This window comes from Biomphalaria glabrata, chromosome 5 (assembly GCF_947242115.1).
Source record: "Biomphalaria glabrata chromosome 5, xgBioGlab47.1, whole genome shotgun sequence".
Classification (NCBI taxonomy): domain Eukaryota; kingdom Metazoa; phylum Mollusca; class Gastropoda; family Planorbidae; genus Biomphalaria; species Biomphalaria glabrata.
In genome coordinates this window covers 35,822,046-35,838,110 of record NC_074715.1, presented here as the reverse complement: position 1 = coordinate 35,838,110, position 16,065 = coordinate 35,822,046, and the positions used below count along the sequence as shown (strand labels likewise).

The following is a 16,065-nucleotide window of genomic DNA, read 5'->3' as shown; positions in this document are numbered from 1 at the left end:
CGTCATGTTGTATGACATGATCTTCTGTACGTCATGTTGTATGACATAATCTTCTGTACGTCATGTTGTAGGACATGATCTTCTGTACGTCATGTTGTAGGACATGATCTTCTGTACGTCATGTTGTAGGACATGATCTTCTGTACGTCATGTTGTAGGACATGATCTTCTGTACGTCATGTTGTAGGACATGATCTTCTGTACGTCATGTTGTAGGACATGATCTTCTGTACGGCATGTTGTAGGACATGATCTTCTGTACGGCATGTTGTAGGACATGATCTACTGTACGTCATGTTGTAGGATATGATCTACTGTACGTCATGTTGTAGGACATGATCTTCTGTACGTCATGTTGTAGGACATGATCTTCTGTACGTCATGTTGTAGGACATGATCTACTGTACGTCATGTTGTAGGACATGATCTTCTGTACGGCATGTTGTAGGACATGATCTACTGTACGTCATGTTGTAGGACATGATCTTCTGTACGTCATGTTGTAGGATATGATCTTCTGTACGGCATGTTGTAGGACATGATCTTCTGTACGTCATGTTGTAGGACATGATCTTCTGTACGTCATGTTGTATGACATGATCTTCTGTACGTCATGTTGTATGACATGATCTTCTGTACGTCATGTTGTAGGACATGATCTTCTGTACGGCATGTTGTAGGACATGATCTTCTGTACGTCATGTTGTAGGACATGATCTTCTGTACGTCATGTTGTAGGACATGATCTACTGTACGTCATGTTGTAGGACATGATCTTCTGTACGGCATGTTGTAGGACATGATCTACTGTACGTCATGTTGTAGGACATGATCTTCTGTACGTCATGTTGTAGGATATGATCTTCTGTACGGCATGTTGTAGGACATGATCTTCTGTACGTCATGTTGTAGGACATGATCTTCTGTACATCATGTTGTATGACATGATCTTCTGTACGTCATGTTGTATGACATGATCTTCTGTACGTCATGTTGTATGACATGATCTTCTGTACGTCATGTTGTAGGACATGATCTTCTGTACGGCATGTTGTAGGACATGATCTTCTATACGGCATGTTGTAGGACATGATCTTCTGTACATCATGTTGTATGACATGATCTTCTGTACGTCATGTTGTCTGATATGATCTTCTGTACGTCATGTTGTAGGACATGATCTACTGTACCTCGTGTTGTAGGACATGAACTTCTGTACGTTATGTTGTAGGACATGATCTTCTGTACGTCATGTTGCAGGACATGATCTTCTGTACGTCATGTTGTAGGACATGATCTTCTGTACGTCATGTTGTAGGACATGATCTTCTGTACAGCATGTTGTAGGACATGATCTTCTGTACGGCATGTTGTAGGACATGATCTTCTGTACGTCATGTTGTAGGACATGATCTTCTGTACGGCATGTTGTAGGACATGATCTACTGTACGTCATGTTGTAGGACATTATCTTCTGTACGTCATGTTGTAGGACATGATCTTCTGTACGTCATATTGTAGGACATGATCTACTGTACGTCATATTGTAGGACATGATCTTCTGTACGTCATGTTGTAGGACATGATCTTCTGTACGTCATGTTGTAGGACATGATCTTCTGTACGGCATGTTGTAGGACATGATCTTCTGTACGTCATTTTGTAGGACATGATCTACTGTACGTCATGTTGTAGGACATGATCTTCTGTACGGCATGTTGTAGGACATGATCTACTGTACGTCATGTTGTAGGACATGATCTTCTGTACGTCATGTTGTATGATATGATCTTCTGTACGGCATGTTGTAGGACATGATCTTCTGTACGTCATGTTGTAGGATATGATCTTCTGTACATCATGTTGTATGACATGATCTTCTGTACGTCATGTTGTATGACATGATCTTCTGTACGTCATGTTGTATGACATGATCTTCTGTACGTCATGTTGTAGGACATGATCTTCTGTACGGCATGTTGTAGGACATGATCTTCTGTACGGCATGTTGTAGGACATGATCTTCTGTACATCATGTTGTATGACATGATCTTCTGTACGTCATGTTGCCTGATATGATCTTCTGTACGTCATGTTGTAGGACATGATCTACTGTACGTCGTGTTGTAGGACATGAACTTCTGTACGTTATGTTGTAGGACATGATCTTCTGTACGTCATGTTGCAGGACATGATCTTCTGTACGTCATGTTGTAGGACATGATCTTCTGTACGTCATGTTGTAGGACATGATCTTCTGTACGGCATGTTGTAGGACATGATCTTCTGTACGGCATGTTGTAGGACATGATCTTCTGTACGTCATGTTGTAGGACATGATCTTCTGTACGGCATGTTGTAGGACATGATCTACTGTACGTCATGTTGTAGGACATGATCTTCTGTACGGCATGTTGTAGGACATGATCTTCTGTACGTCATGTTGTAGGACATGATCTTCTGTACGGCATGTTGTAGGACATGATCTTCTGTACGGCATGTTGTAGGACATGATCTACTGTACGTCATGTTGTAGGACATGATCTACTGTACGTCATGTTGTAGGACATGATCTTCTGTACGTCATGTTGTAGGACATGATCTTCTGTACGTCATGTTGTAGGACATGATCTTCTGTACGTCATGTTGTAGAACATGATCTTCTGTACGGCATGTTGTAGGACATGATCTTCTGTACGTCATGTTGTATGACATGATCTTCTGTACGTCATGTTGTATGATATGATCTTCTGAACATCATGTTGTATTATATGATCTTCTGAACGTCATGTTGTATGACATGATCTTCTGTACGTCATGTTGTATGATATGATCTTCTGTACGTCATGTTGTATGACATGATCTTCTGTACGTCATGTTGTATGACATGATCTTCTGTACGTCATGTTGTATGACATGATCTTCTGTACGGCATGTTGTATGATATGATCTTCTGTACGTCATGTTGTAGGACATGATCTTCTGTACGTCATGTTGTAGGACATGATCTTCTGTACGTCATGTTGTATGACATGATCTTCTGTACGTCATGTTGTATTATATGATCTTCTGAACGTCATGTTGTATGACATGATCTTCTGTACGTCATGTTGTATGACATGATCTTCTGTACGTCATGTTGTCTGACATGATCTTCTGTACGTCATGTTGTATGACATGATCTTCTGTACGGCATGTTGTATGATATGATCTTCTGTACGTCATGTTGTATGACATGATCTTCTGTACGTCATGTTGTAGGACATGATCTTCTGTACGTCATGTTGTATGACATGATCTTCTGTACGTCATGTTGTATGACATGATCTTCTGTACGTCATGTTGTATGACATGATCTTCTGTACGTCATGTTGTATTATATGATCTTCTGAACGTCATGTTGTATGACATGATCTTCTGTATGTCATGTTGTATGACATGATCTTCTGTACGTCATGTTGTATGACATGATCTTCTGTACGTCATGTTGTATGACATGATCTTCTGTACGGCATGTTGTATGACATGATCATCTGTACGGCATGTTGTATGACATGATCTTCTGTACGGCATGTTGTATGACATGATCTTCTGTACGTCATGTTGTATGACATGATCTTCTGTACGTCATGTTGTATGACATGATCTTCTGTACGTCATGTTGTATGACATGATCTTCTGTACGTCATGTTGTATGACATGATCTTCTGTACGTCGTGTTGTATTATATGATCTTCTTTGCGTCGTGTTGTATGACATGATCTTCTGTGCGTCGTGTTGTATGACATGATCTTCTTTGCGTCGTGTTGTATGACATGATCTTCTGTACGTCGTGTTGTATGACATGATCTTCTGTGCGTCGTGTTGTATGACATGATCTTCTGTACGTCATGTTGTATGACATGATCTTCTGTGCGTGGTGTTGTTTGACATGATCTTCTGTGCGTGGTGTTGTATGACATGATCTACTATACATCTTGTTGTATGACATGATTTTCCATATGTCGTGTTGTGACACGATCTTCCGTCCTTCTAGTAGTGGGACATGATCTTCTGTAGGTTGTGTCATAGTTCATCGAAAGAAATAAAAGATTTAGATATTTAGAAACACAAAAGTAGCTGTCGGTAAAAGCTCTTGTAGGAGAATGAGTTCTAGCTGCTTAAAGCTGCTTAAGAAAAGGTTACTTCCCTTGAGTGCTGTCAATAAAATAAAAAAGTCACTATTTAGTTTCACTAAAAGTTCAGTCCTTTATGGACCGTACAGGCGAGGACCCGACAAAGTACTAACATGATGTCTGTTTCTGTACTGCTGAGGCCATGGAGGATAGAGAAATGACAAAATCCTCATCTAGTCAATAGCTGTGTCTAGATTATACTATGGTGTCTTCACACTGTCTAGATTATACTATGGTGTCTTCACACTGTCTTGATTTTTATACGTATGAATGTTTTTTTCAACTGTTTAGATTTAGTTTCTTTTTTAAAATCTCATCAACTCACACTTTATGTTGGTGTGTCTGCTAAAAGTTTGTACACACCCAAACTCGAATAAAGTTGAAAATTTGCACCAATATAAGAAGAAAAAAAAAAGAATCAATAAATAAAATGACTAATGAGTTAAGCAAATATTTGGTATTTAATTATTTTGTTTGGTATCGAACAAGGGAAAGAAATAGTACTTGACTGATGTGGTGGCATAAATTGAATTATTTTCCTTTATAATTTGTGTAGAGAATTAGAACGATGCTATAGGTTTGAATCTAACAATTAACAATTATAAAACCTTTTATTTTTATAATAGCTTCGCTGGCACAGTGGTTAGTGTATTGGCCTGAGGAGGCTATATTTTTTTAAAATATAAAATACATTTAGAGAGCAACAACGGTGACATTCCTCCAGATACACCCATCTTTCCCCACGTCCTTTTTTTTCTTAACTGGTCCAGACAGGTGATAAGATCATTGCGAATGAGAAAGCTAAAAGCATGAAATGCGCTAAACAAAAACAATTGGTAAAATGATATCTAAACGCACAGAGTTATTATTGTTAGTCTATACCTTTTACAAATTTAATTCCATGATTAATCCGTCGTTATTTCCTAGCAATAAATGTACCAAGCTTCTTGTTCCAAGCTTCTTGTGTACTCGTCATTAGTATGTGTGATTACGTCACTACTTTTAACTGTCATCAAATACAATGCACACTCTAAACTAAACTGAACCACTTAGTAGAGACCATAACGACAATGGCGTGCCCATATAAGCGAACAACAGTCTGCAAATACTTGACTTTCTTACCAAGTATAATTCCACTTAGTCCCAAGCATGGGCGTAGCCAGGATTTGTTTTTCGGGGGTCGGGGGTGATTTTTTTCTCCCTCCCTCCCGACAAATATATATATATATATATATATATATATATATATATATATATATATATATATATATATATATATATATATATATATATATATATATGTGTGTGTGTGTGTGTGTGTCTATATAATTAATCTTCCTGGAGTAAGTGGAAATTTGTAGACTCCCCGACCTTGCCAGCAAGGGGGGCTTGCAGCGCGGGCTCGCCCCAATCACTATTTCCGGTATTGAAAGCCAACAAAATGCCTATTCTGAGGTATCTACAGTGCATTCTCCTGCTATTAAAAAGTTTTATTTCAAAAACCTAATGTGCTATTCTTACTGACTTAGACACTCTCGCGCCGTACGGCGCATTTTCCGGCAAGCTGTTTCCGCAACTCTTATTATGCGTAATTCATTTTGTCGGAGAACATGTCCCGCAAACCTCATGCGACGCTCTGTCACAACCTTACTAAGGGGTCGACTCCCAGTTCGGCATAGGATTTCCTTGATTTAGACCCGATCTCTATAACTGACTCCTAAAATCTGTCTTAGCCATCTTTGTTGAGCCACATTTACTCTTTTTCAATTTCGGCAGATAACTATCACTGCACTTTATTAATGGAGCCCAGCTACTGGTAGAAATTTGTAACCTCTATGGCTACGCTCTTGGACTTAGGTAACTGTATTTTGCTTTAGATTTTATATCAGCCCCCCCCCCCCCCCTTGGCTACACCCATGAGTCCCAAGCCGAAACAACATTCACTAGCCGTTGGCGATTTTATAGACGAGCGGTCTAAAAATATGGGTAGCTAGGCATTATGGAATAAAAGCTTAAAACTGTACTATCAAACTTACATGTTATATAAGCTGTTTATAATGTAATATCGCATAGTTAATATAAGGCTATATTGATTATAAAGATACAGCATTTCTATGGAGTTAATGAAATCCTGCACACTGTTGGTGTTGTTTCAGGCGTCAGTAACATCATTAAAGAGCTGGCTATGCCATAGAGAAGATCCTTAAAAAAAAAGGGGGGGGGGATAAATCTAAAAACAGCTATTAATAAGAACGAAATAATCTTATTTATTAATTGAATGTTTTTAACACAACCTGGAGGATAAAAAATGTTTAGCCAAAGTTTTAAAAAATTGCCAATTTTTTATAATTTACAATGACAATTCCCCAAACAGAATTTATATATATTTTTAATCTCCAGAATGACACATGTACAAGATATCAAATAGAAAAAAGAAGTTATTATAACGCTCAAAGATAAGAGACACACACACACACACACTCACATGTCTAAATATACACTCTTGTACACACTATAAAACCTCTTGAGAATGGAATTGATTGCCTGAATCAGCCAGGAAAGCCAACGACTTAGCAGAGTTTAAGTTACTGATTAACATGCATGATTGACACATGAAATGCATATGACGTAATTATCTTCTCTTGTAATTTGTAATCTATAAGATCGATCTATTTCTTTTTTTAGAAATTGACGATATATATTGATCATTTGGAGAGCAGATTGCAACGCCGTCACTGTGTGAACCCAGACATCATTAAGTGTAACAACTGGTCTACGTAACCACTAGTACCCTTAATTGGATAGCTGGTCTAGGTAACCATAAGTACACTTAGCTGGATAGCTGGTCTACGTAACCATAAGTACACTTAGCTGGATAGCTGGTCTACGTAACCACTAGTACCCTTAGCTGGATAGCTGGTCTACGTAACCACTAGTACACTTAGCTGGATAGCTGGTCTACGTAACCACTAGTACCCTTAGCTGGATAGTTGGTCTACGTAACCACTAGTACCCTTAGCTGGATGGCTGGTCTACGTAACCACTAGTACCCTTAGCTGGATAGTTGGTCTACGTAACCACTAGTACCTTTGGCTGGATAGCTGGTCTACGTAACCACTAGTACCCTTAGCTGGATAGTTGGTCTACGTAACCACTAGTACCTTTGGCTGGATAGCTGGTCTACGTAACCACTAGTACACTTAGCTGGATAGCTGGTCTACGTAACCACTAATACACTTAGCTGGATAGCTGGTCTACGTAACCACTAGTATACTTAGCTGGATAGCTGGTCTACGTAACCACTAGTACACTTAGCTGGATAGCTGGTTTAATAAAAGCTCGTTGTTCTCGGCTTCGACAAATGTGTTCCTCAATGTACTTGTAACATTGGCTCAAACTGGACGTTGGGTCTGTCTTGGATTTAGACGTTGCGAATGTTATGGAGTGTGTGTGTGTGTGTGTATTGTGTGAATATGGTGACGGTGTGATTTTGCGATTGGTTGTCAATGAAGCAACTTAGGTGGCATTGTCGTCACTTAGTCTTACGGAGGGGAGACGACTCCAGAACGTAAGACTGAACGGTTGCGGTATTGAAGTGAGTTTTGTTACAAGATATTATTTACTACATGCATTTAATTTATCACAAGTTGATTGTGTCTATATTATAAATAATGTTCTATTTATTATTGTTGACAAGGAAGTTATTCAAATTATTCAAGTTTATTTTTGTTAAGATATATTACTCTTAGAACGGTTTAGTTGTCTACCAGCTGTTTGGTGCTACAAGTCAACGACCGGCTACAACTGCGTGTTAATGTAAAGACGAGAAAATGTGTGATATACGTGTCTATAGTCTATAGGATCAACTAACTGACAGATATACGTGTCTATAGTCTATAGGATTAACTAACTGACGGATATACGTGTCTATAGTCTATAGGATTAACTAACTGACGGATATACGTGTCTATAGTCTATAGGATTAACTAACTGACAGATATACGTGTCTATAGTCTATAGGATTAACTAACTGACAGATATACGTGTCTATAGTCTATAGGATCAACTAACTGACAGATATACGTGTCTATAGTCTATAGGATCAACTAACTGACAGATATACGTGTCTATAGTCTATAGGATCAACTAACTGACAGATATACGTGTCTATAGTCTATAGGATCAACTAACTGACAACGAGAAAGTGTGTGATATACGTGTCTATAGTCTATAGGATCAACTAACTGACAGATATACGTGTCTATAGTCTATAGGATTAACTAACTGACAGATATACGTGTCTATAGTCTATAGGATCAACTAACTGACAACGAGAAAGTGTGTGATATACGTGTCTATAGTCTATAGGATCAACTAACTGACAGATATACGTGTCTATAGTCTATAGGATTAACTAACAGACAGATATACGTGTCTATAGTCTATAGGATTAACTAACTGACAGATATACGTGTCTATAGTCTATAGGATTAACTAACTGACGGATATACGTGTCTATAGTCTATAGGATTAACTAACTGACAGATATACGTGTCTATAGTCTATAAGATTAACTAACTGACAGATATACGTGTCTATAGTCTATAAGATTAACTAACTGACAGATATACGTGTCTATAGTCTATAGGATTAACTAACTGACAGATATACGTGTCTATAGTCTATAGGATTAACTAACTGACAGATATACGTGTCTATAGTCTATAGGATTAACTAACTGACAGATATACGTGTCTATAGTCTATAAGATTAACTAACTGACAGATATACGTGTCTATAGTCTATAAGATTAACTAACTGACAGATATACGTGTCTATAGTCTATAGGATTAACTAACTGACAGATATACGTGTCTATAGTCTATAGGATCAACTAACTGACAGATATACGTGTCTATAGTCTATAGGATCAACTAACTGACAGATATACGTGTCTATAGTCTATAGGATCAACTAACTGACAGATATACGTGTCTATAGTCTATAGGATCAACTAACTGACAACGAGAAAGTGTGTGATATACGTGTCTATAGTCTATAGGATCAACTAACTGACAGATATACGTGTCTATAGTCTATAGGATTAACTAACTGACAGATATACGTGTCTATAGTCTATAGGATCAACTAACTGACAACGAGAAAGTGTGTGATATACGTGTCTATAGTCTATAGGATCAACTAACTGACAGATATACGTGTCTATAGTCTATAGGATTAACTAACAGACAGATATACGTGTCTATAGTCTATAGGATTAACTAACTGACAGATATACGTGTCTATAGTCTATAGGATTAACTAACTGACGGATATACGTGTCTATAGTCTATAGGATTAACTAACTGACAGATATACGTGTCTATAGTCTATAAGATTAACTAACTGACAGATATACGTGTCTATAGTCTATAAGATTAACTAACTGACAGATATACGTGTCTATAGTCTATAGGATTAACTAACTGACAGATATACGTGTCTATAGTCTATAGGATTAACTAACTGACAGATATACGTGTCTATAGTCTATAGGATTAACTAACTGACAGATATACGTGTCTATAGTCTATAAGATTAACTAACTGACAGATATACGTGTCTATAGTCTATAAGATTAACTAACTGACAGATATACGTGTCTATAGTCTATAGGATTAACTAACTGACAGATATACGTGTCTATAGTCTATAGGATTAACTAACTGACAGATATACGTGTCTATAGTCTATAGGATTAACTAACTGACAGATATACGTGTCTATAGTCTATAGGATTAACTAACTGACAGATATACGTGTCTATAGTCTATAAGATTAACTAACTGACAGATATACGTGTCTATAGTCTATAGGATTAACTAACTGACAGATATACGTGTCTATAGTCTATAGGATCAACTAACTGACAGATATACGTGTCTATAGTCTATAGGATTAACTAACTGACAGATATACGTGTCTATAGTCTATAGGATCAACTAACTGACAGATATACGTGTCTATAGTCTATAGGATCAACTAACTGACAAATATACGTGTCTATAGTCTATAGGATCAACTAACTGACGGATATACGTGTCTATAGTCTATAGGATCAACTAACTGACGGATATACGTGTCTATAGTCTATAGGATCAACTAACTGACGGATATACGTGTCTATAGTCTATAGGATCAACTAACTGACGGATATACGTGTCTATAGTCTATAGGATCAACTAACTGACAGATATACGTGTCTATAGTCTATAGGATCAACTAACTGACGGATATACGTGTCTATATATGTAAACAGGCTGTTATTCAACTTGGTATAACGACTTCAGTTCATCTCGTAGCACACTATTCCATGTGACTGTGGAGCCCTACTTTCTGTATACAAATACAAGATATAATGCACAGCCAAGCAACTTAAGATATAAGAAATAGCCAGTATTGTTGAATACTTGTTCTTTCAATAAGGTTAGGATGTCATGAACAATAACAACAACATTGTGTAACAAACTAAAATAAGAACTTTTTTGTCTGCAATGAGACGACTTGTCTTTAAGATGTGACTTTAAGAGTTAAAAGCTTTCGCAATGTTCTGTAAAATGGTGTAGAATTAAAGTTCATCTCCTGAGTTCAAGAATATTGATGTACCTAGTGACGCCACTGGATGTACCTAGCGACGCCACTGGGTGTACCTAGTGACGCCACTGGATGTACCTAGTGACGCCACTGGATGTACCTAGTGACGCCACTGGATGTACCTAGTGACGCCACTGGATGTACCTAGTGACGCTACTGGATGTACCTAGTGACGCCACTGAATGTACCTAGTGACGCCACTGAATGTACCTAGCTACGCCTCTGGATGTACCTAGTGACGCCACTGGATGTACCTAGTGACGCCACTGGATGTACCTAGTGACGCCACTGGATGTACCTTGTGACGCCACTGGATGTACCTAGTGACGCCACTGGATGTACCTTGTGACGCCACTGGATGTACCTAGTGACGCCACTGGATGTTCCTAGTGACGCCACTGGATTTCTTATCTTATATAATACAGACGTTACTTCAAAAAAGAAGATGATTACGTCCTACGCGTCATGCATTTAGTCATGCATATTAACCAATGACTTAAATTCTGCCAAGTCACTGGTTTTCCTGGCTAGCTCAGGCAACCCATTCCATGCTCTAATAGCACTAGGGAAGAAGGAGTATTTGTACAAATTTGTCCTAGCATATGGGACGAGGAATTTGCCTTTATCTTTGTGTCTTTCAGAGTATTTTATTAAATTTTGTTTTTGTATTTGAAGATTATGGTTCAGTGTTTTATGTATGATTGCTACTTTACTTTTGAGCCTTCTGTCCTGAAGGCTTTCTAAATTTAGTGATTTTACTAAAGGTGTTACTCTAGTACCTAGCGACGCCACTGAATGTACCTAGTGACGCCACTGGATGTACCAAACAAAAAAACGAAACTAAACATTTCAACACAAATGTATCACCACGTTTATTAGGACTGTTTTCTGGTGATAGACGAGTATTCGGTCACTTTTCTCAGCGCCACATGTGGCTAACAATGAACTAAGAGCACGGCCCCCATGGGGGGCACCAGATGAAGTTCTCACCTGCCCAGGGAATATTGGCAGCGCCAGCACTATTGATCCTGCCCACAGCAAGACGACCACCACTCTAGCCCTCCTCCTTGTACAGATTCTCTTGGAGCGTAAAGGAGACATAATGGCGATATTTCTGCAAACGAAAAAAAGAAAAAGTGATTCATTAAGTTTTCGTGTGTATGTGTATGATTGATGTCACTTCCACACGTACACAGGGATATTAAGACATGGCATCAGAAAATAATTTGAAATAAAAATGCCAGTTCCGATGTTTTTGGAGTTGTTGTTTTTAATTATGGGCGACTTCTATTCTTAAAGAATGTCACTGCAAAGACGCACATCGGGATATTTATATTTAGACAAAGAAAGATCTTTTTGTCTTATTTAGTCTTTTGACAATGTTTAAATTTATTTTTGTTACTATGTTTTTAATCTTTGCTTTTAATTTTGCTGTATTTGAGATGATGTCGAGCGTAACACAAACTCCATTTTGACCTAGGTTTTTTTTTTCTTAATATGTATATGAATACAATTTGCATACTTAATTTTGAAAAGAAAATGGTATGGTTGGAATGACTTAACTTATCCGTACAATAACTCTCAATATAGGTAACGTACGTTAGATACATCTCCAGTGGCGTAGCTAGGGTGGGTAGGTCCTAATTTGAAAATCCCCCCGGACCCCAATTTGGAGGTCCCCCAAATGAGAGTTCGAAATTTTTACATTGAATATCTTATCTTGTATAATACAGACGTGACTTCAAAAGAGAAGATGATTACATCCTACGCGTCATGCATCTAGTCATTGTGTGTTAACCAATGACTTAAAGTTTGCCAAGTCACTGGTTTTCCTGGTTGGCTCAGGCCATGCTCTAATAGCACTAGAGAAGAAGCATTTGTATAAATTTGTCCTAGCATATGGAACGAGGAATGTGCCTATGCCATGTTATCTGGCTATTCATGTTGTTATGTAAATTAGTGACCATGTTGCATGTTTTAGACACATTAGACATATATATTTATTTAGTACATTATCTCATGTCATGATGTCGAATGTCAAAATGCAATAGCCCTTAAAGAGGCCCAGCCCCCACCCCCGGCCCCAAAATCCTTTGCTACGCCACTGTCCATTGGTATTCGACTGTACCTTGACTCTTTCAAGATTTAGACGTAACATATAACTTTTTGTTTTGTTTACGGGGTGAATAAAAGAAAGGAACAACTTTGCATGCGGCTGGCTAGAAGGACATGGCTTACCTAACTTGGCACAACGCTCATGAATATTCATAAGATTTTTTACCTCTCAATGCTCATCACGGTCAAGGTCATGACCGAACAGATCATGGCCACAATTTGCAAATAATGGACAGCCTTGCAGAGGAAGTAGCCAAAGGCCCAACTAAAGGAAAAGAAGGCAATGCACTGTGGACAGAGACAGACAAAACATTCAGGTGAAAGTCTGAGCGGAATCTTAGGTCTCTACACACATTTGTACTAACAAGAGTCTGTCTGAGAGACATCAAACAAGAGTCTCTGACATAGTTTTATCTGTCTGAGGGAGTCTCATCTGTCTGTGAGACATCAAACAAGAGTCTCTGACTTAGAGTCTCATCTGAGAAACATCAAACAAGAGTCTCTGCCTGAGTTTGACATATCTGTATGAGAGACATCAAACAAAAGTAATGGATCTACCTTAGTCTTTAGGAAAGTTTGTTTAAAATGTAAAAAAAATAATTACAAAAAACACCTGTCCAGATAGAGATGTCTACGTCTATTGTTCAAATCACCAAATGAGGACAATTATTGCTACTTGAGAGTGAAATCTATTGTCTCTAGTATTGTAGTACTAATGTGTAGTAAACAAAAAACACCGTGTATTAAATAAACGTTTAAATCCTATTCGAACTCTCTACCTACTAAATACTTTCCTTCACTTTTATAGCTAAATTAAAAATTTTATTTCAAACTTAAGTAGCTTATATAACCAAGCACACTTAATTTAGTCATACAAATATTTTTAACAACATTTTTTATAAAATGACAAAAACGTTTTACAATTTAATACTGAATGCTATACTTAGTACTAAAGCTACCTCGTGTTGTTCTTTTACTATTCTTAGTGAATAGTTGAAACACATTTTTTTTTAATGCTTTATCGTTTAATTTAAAAGATTAAATGATTAGCAATTAATAAAGAAAAAAAAAGTAGTCGTTGCATCAGAACTTTAAATGATCTTAAATATTTTAATGTGTGATTTTCATTTTCTTTTCTAGTTTCTGAGTCCACACAAAACAAATAGCGGCTATTCCTCTTTCGGGGGCCGCTAAATGGTGTATATTGTCCTCACTATACAAATGACAGAAACTATGACTAATATGTGCATAAAAATAGTTTCATGCTTAATTAATTTCATTTCTTTTTGACTGTTCACTAAAATGAATGATCCAGTTTCCTAGAACAAGTTTAACTTACCATAACACTGACAGCAATCTGATTTAATTACCAACAAAATCCGTTAATAATGTTGTACCAAGCCAATGTTTGCATTTCTCTCTCCCTCCCTCTCTCAATGTCCTTCTCTCTCTCTCTCTCTCTCTCTCTCTCTCTCTCTCTCTCTCCATGTCTCTCATACTGTCACTAAAGGCCACACTCAGTTAGGACTCGAAGTTTCTTTTTTCATGCTTTTCTTCCTAAACTCAAGGGAAGGTCGTTAAGCGATTTACTGTATTTCTACGGATATAGAGATAGTCCATCCCATGGGTCATTTTGTTGGAGTCCCGGGACTAAAGGGATGGTTCCAGCTATCTCCTTTTTCTTTGTATCTTCTGCAACATCGTGCTAAGTCTCTCTCTCTCTCTCTCTCTCTCTCTCTCTCTCTCTCTCTCTCTAACTCTCTCTTTCTTTTTCTTTAACTTCTAGCTACAGGGTATGACTTACGAGGTGTTTCACGTCATAAGTGAGGATGACAAAATGATACGATAAAAATTGTATTTTCCACGTCGCCTAACTGTTAGACTATATACCAGGAAAAAGTGTTCGAGATGAACCATAGTCGTTATGACTGAACGATGCCATCCCTAGACTAACAACACTAAATCTGTGCGATTAAAAATATTTTTACCAATTGTTTTTGTTTAGCGTAATTTCATGCTTTAGCTTTGTCTATATGCTATGATTCTATCACTTGTCTGGACCAGTTGGAAAGAGGTGGGGGAGAAAGAACGGGGGTATCTGGCTGAACGTTATTTAAAAATGGATTTATTAAACAAAATGAACGACCTGAATTCGAACTCTTCTAATGCTTCTCAAGCCAACACGGTAACCACTCTGCTAGCGAAGAGCGTATGAACATGTAAAATTGTATAGTTATCTATTGTTTCTAGTTCATGTCTGTGTTCACTAAGCCTCAGACGACCTATAAAGGGGACTAATTCAGCTTATACAACCACTTCAGTCAATACAATTTCTTTCACTTGTTCGACATACCAAACAAAATAATTTATTACTAATAAATAATTAACTATTTGTTTTATATATATATATATTCATTCTTGTGTTGTCAGGTAAAATATATAATTGTGCAAAATTTCAGCTTGATCCGAGATTCGATGTGGGAGAACTAATGTGTACAGACTTTTTACAGACATTGAGACAGACAGAGATCGTCTACGCTGCATACAGAGATCTAGACAAATTGATAAATTAAATGTCGTTAAAATAGGTTTCAACAAAGGTCTTTTTTAGGGTATCTCATTTATCCTTTCTGAACAATGCGTGCTTCTATAGTTAAAATTTATTTTTACCTTACAAAACTACTTCATATTTTATCAATGAATCTATTTGTTTATTACATTCCTATAGTTCAGATATGACAACATAGAATTTTTTAAAAAAATTTTTTGTCTTCAATCGTATAAATAGTACCTATATTGTTTCATACATCCGCTGTAGAATTCTCTTCAAGATTTTCTGCCTAGTTAAACACAATCATAACATAACCAGAGAAATCTAACGTTAGAGTCAATTGAGCGTGTAATTGAAGTGAGCCGTCTCTAGGACAGGAGATGGACATTTTGAAACGGAATGAAATAAACCAGTCAAACTAAATTTAACCGCAGGCGGCTTTCTATAAAGATGTAATGCGGGTGGGGCTTGGGTGGGTACATTTGGTTTTCTATCGAATCATATAAACTGAGAAAATATCTTTATACATCTTGTTCGTGGGTTCTCGGAATATGATTAAACAGCGCCCCA

General features: G+C 37.3%; 1 protein-coding gene across 1 annotated transcript in view; it reads right to left on the bottom strand.

Annotated features, from left to right (window-relative positions):
• Window positions 1–16,065, bottom strand: part of LOC106065998 (pyroglutamylated RF-amide peptide receptor-like) — a 98,312-nt gene that overhangs the window by 15,915 nt on the left and 66,332 nt on the right. The window contains exons 3-4 of the mRNA XM_056030268.1: window positions 13,111–13,232; window positions 11,820–11,943 (exon numbers count right to left, since the gene is read on the bottom strand). Of these exons, the coding sequence (XP_055886243.1) occupies window positions 11,820–11,943; window positions 13,111–13,232 (246 nt within the window). The remainder of the gene's footprint in view (window positions 1–11,819; window positions 11,944–13,110; window positions 13,233–16,065) is intronic.